This window comes from Lactuca virosa, chromosome 7, assembly GCF_052849685.1.
Source record: "Lactuca virosa cultivar CGN04683 chromosome 7, Lactuca_virosa_CGN04683_v6, whole genome shotgun sequence".
In the NCBI taxonomy this organism is placed as follows: domain Eukaryota; kingdom Viridiplantae; phylum Streptophyta; class Magnoliopsida; order Asterales; family Asteraceae; genus Lactuca; species Lactuca virosa.
The window spans coordinates 165,712,445-165,716,229 of NC_136432.1; the positions used below are offsets into that span (position 1 = coordinate 165,712,445).

Here is a 3,785-nt window from a genome sequence, read left to right on the forward strand (position 1 = left end):
TGGGTCTCATTAAATAATAATAAATGAAATAAATGGATAAACATAAATAACATACGAATAATAATAAAAATAAAGTTAAAGTTAAAATAATTAGAGAATGACATATTTGTCTTTTAAGTTGAGGGATTAAACATGAAACAAAACCAAAAAACGAGGGATTAAACATGAAACAAAACCAAAAAACAAAGGATGGTCCAACTTTCCAAGTAAAAAAAAAAAAAAAAAAAAAAAGACCGAAAGGTTCTTTGAGTTTAGTCCTTGTCACTCCTTGCAATAAAATATCAAAACCCCGTCTATTTTACCTATTTACCCTCGTTTCTCCCCCTTTCTTACGCGGAGCCCTCTTCTCCCCAGTATATCGTCGCCCATCGTTAATTGCCGCCGCCACTCATCGTTGCACGCCCCCGGTATCTCCGATAGATCATTAAACCCTCAAAGTTTTGGACTTCACTGTCTCCTACTTCTTAATCGATCATCATACAGGTTGATTTCAACTCTTATAATCTCTTTTTCTTCTCCGTCGATTCTTTATTTCCGTTATCTTTATCGACATCATCAAGCCTAGCCGATTTTAGTTTAGCTCATAACTTCATCTTGTCACGTGGTTTTGAAGAATATATCTTTATTGGGTTTTAGATTTTAAATTAAACTTCTGAGCAGTGAGGAATTCTAGAATCCGAAACAGTAAGAAATCTTGTATACAGGTTGTTGTTGTTGTTGTTGTTGTTGTTGTTGTGTATTAGTACATATGGTAAAATTAAAGTTACTGGTATAGTGGTATATGTTGATACTATTGTAAGATGGATTTTGTGTTTATTGTTACTGGTGTATGCGACTGCTTCAATTCTATTCATAAATCAGAAAATGTAAAAGCAACAGAATGCTTCTCAATTTGCTTGAAATCATACCTATCTTTACTTGTTAGTTGGTTGTGCAGAATGAAATGATGCTGTAGTTTCAGCTTCTATGTATTAACTGAACATTATGTGCCTTTTTTTCATATACAAATAAAGATTGAGTCTATATTGTTCTTAAAGAAGGCATCCTCGTTCTGTTAGTATCATGAAGCTCCCTTGTAGTCTAACTAGCTCCATTGATCAACTTATCAAACGATATTCTCTCCATAGTGCTCTAAAAACATCATCTTTTGCTAAAGTTTGTAATTGCAAGTTCTCATCTTTGATGCATATGATGCAACTTTTGTCCCTAGTCTACATTTCTCTACCATGTAAGAGTTTGAAATCCTTTTTTCTCATCAATGACCTTTTGTAAAGATTTCTTGAGGACATATCAGAACCTGAAGCTATTTGATCAAAAGAAAAATAATAGTGTATGTACCAGTTTTTATATCAAGTGTTGTTCTTTTCTCTTGTAGCATCTATTATCTCTGACTTTGTCTTTTGTCTCAAGCAGAAACACAAGCTCAGAAGCATAAGAAATGGGCAATACAGGGGAAGATGCAGATGCCTCGCCTATGATGATGGAAAAAAAGAAGAAGAAGAAAAGCAAGAACATGACCAATAATCATCCAGAAGAAATAGATGATGCTCTTCCAAAAGAGAAACCTCATAAGCATAAGAACAAGAAGAGGAAATCAGAATCCAATGAAGATGAAGGAGATAAGGCCAATCAGGAAGACAATGGTGATTTACAGAAGAAGAGGAAAAAAGATTCTTCCGAGAGTGAACAAATTAAAGAAAATAACCAGAGCCAAGATGATGACCCAAAACCCAAGAAAGAAAAGAAGAAAAAGAAGAAATCAAAGGCAAATGAAGATGGATATAATGGTAATTTGGAAGAAGACAATGATGATTTACAGAAGAAGAGGAAAAAAGATTCTTCTGAGAGTGCAGTAATTAAAGAAAATAACCTGAGCCAAGATGATGACCCAAAACCCAAAAAAGAAAAGAAGAAAAAGAAGAAATCAAAGGCAAATGAAGATGGATATAATGGTAATTTGGAAGAAGACAATGGTGATTTACAGAAGAAGAGGAAAAGGGATTCTTCCGAGAAGACACAAACAAATGACGCCCCAAAATCAAAAAAAGAAAAGAAAAAAAATAGGAAATCAAAATCAAATGAAGATGGAGATAAGGGTAATTTGGAACAACAAAATGATGACCCAAAAAAACCCAAAAAAAAGAAAACCAAAAAAGTTACCTTTTCGGGCGAAGTAGAAATCTTCCCATCATCATCAAACACAACCGCCAAAAGACAACAAAAAACAAAATCCGCCGACAACCTAGTACGAGGAAAAAGATTCACACCAGAAGAAGACGAAACAGTAAAACAAGCCGTCGAAAACTACATAATCTCCAACAACCTAGGAGACGACGGCTTAAAAATGATCCTAAATTGCAAATCCCACAAAGGTATGAAAAGATGTTGGCAAGAAATCGGCAATTGCATCCCCTACCGCCCTTACACCGCCATCTACCACCGGGCCCACATCCTCTTTGAACAATCCGAACACCGCCAATGGACACCCGAAGAGATCAAATTCCTCAAAGAATCCTACAAAAAACACGGAAACAAATGGAAAATGATTGCAGAAGAACTCGGTAAACACCGTTTCCATGTTAAGGACACGTGGCGAAGAATAGTCAAACTTGAGAATTTAAAAATTGGGAAATGGAGTCAAGATGAGTATCAGAATCTATACGATATGGTCAACTTGGATTTACAAATGAAGATCACGGGTCAAGAGAAAAAGTCAAAGCATGGGATGTTGAGGGATAATATTCCATGGACATCGATTAGTGAGAAGTTGACAACTAGAAGTGATTCGACTTGTTGTAGGAAGTGGTATGAGCAGTTGACTTCGAGTTTAGTGGCTGAGAAGAAATGGTCGGATGCTGATGATTATTGGTTGGTTGGGAAGCTTTATGAGATTGATGCGGCTTGTGTTGAAGATGTGGAGTGGGATGAGCTTTTGGAGCATAGAAGTGGGGAGATTTGTAGGAAAAGATGGGATCAAATGGTGGTTTGTATTGGGAATCATAAGAGCAAGACATTTGGGGAACAAGTTGAGATATTGGCTAAACGTTATCGTCCTGAATTGGCTGAAACTAGACAGATTTGGGATGATAAACCCGTTGTTCCTTGAGGGTTATTCACTTATTTTGTGTTGTAGTTGTTAAGTCGTGTTTTATGTCGTTAAGTTTGTCTTGTCATGTCATTTACTTTTATTTACAGTTAAAAACATCGAAAGACATGCCCTACCTATCCGTAGAAGACGAAACATTCGTAGGTGATAGGTGTGATAAAGGGGTCAAAATAGTAATTTTGGTTGTTATATAATTCTAAGAATGATATTATTAAAATGGTTGTTTAATATTTTTTTTTTTCAAATGACTTGTGAGGTTGTAAGTTTTGAGGTATATTTTGGATGATAGTGGACTTGTTCAATCTTTTGGGTATATTGTTGGTGGATTTAATGTCATTCTGGATTTCAACGGATTTTAACTAATTGTGATTTGTGGACAAGAGATGGTCAAAAATATTATTCATATTGAACATTAAAATCGTAATATTATTCGTTGAAGTTAATACAAATTTTTTAAATGTCACCAATCGAAAAAGATTTGAAATTTTGAATAATGTCCCACCAGGCCACAACACACCACCTTAGCAATATCACAATCAATGAATAAAAAATGTTGAGTTGTCACGACCTCCAAATCACAAAATATGACGGGCTGAATCAATATCGATTCCCTTTTTTATCTTTCAATTTCCTTTATGTAGTAATATGATCCAAGCCAATCCTCCTAGTTATATTATAT

At 35.0% G+C, this 3,785-nt stretch overlaps 1 protein-coding gene across 2 annotated transcripts; it reads left to right on the top strand.

Moving 5' to 3' along the window:
- The first annotated feature begins 299 nt into the window (after window positions 1–299).
- On the top strand, window positions 300–3,336 carry LOC145124366 (uncharacterized). Of its 2 annotated transcripts, XM_079059684.1 has the most exons (3): window positions 300–483; window positions 1,275–1,330; window positions 1,414–3,336. In XM_079059684.1, exon 3 carries the CDS (start codon window positions 1,439–1,441, stop codon window positions 3,104–3,106), a length of 1,668 nt encoding a protein of 555 aa, XP_078915810.1. In that variant the 5' UTR covers window positions 300–483; window positions 1,275–1,330; window positions 1,414–1,438; the 3' UTR covers window positions 3,107–3,336. The 2 variants fall into 2 exon arrangements, with proteins under 2 accessions (XP_078915810.1, XP_078915809.1); XM_079059683.1 differs by lacking the exon at window positions 1,275–1,330 and having other exon boundaries at window positions 301–483.
- The last annotated feature ends 449 nt before the right edge of the window (window positions 3,337–3,785 follow it).

Coding starts and splice junctions, on each gene's coding strand:
- LOC145124366 (XM_079059684.1), top strand. CDS start 1,439: ATGGGCAATACAGGGGAAGATGCAGATGCCTCGCCTATGATGATGGAA.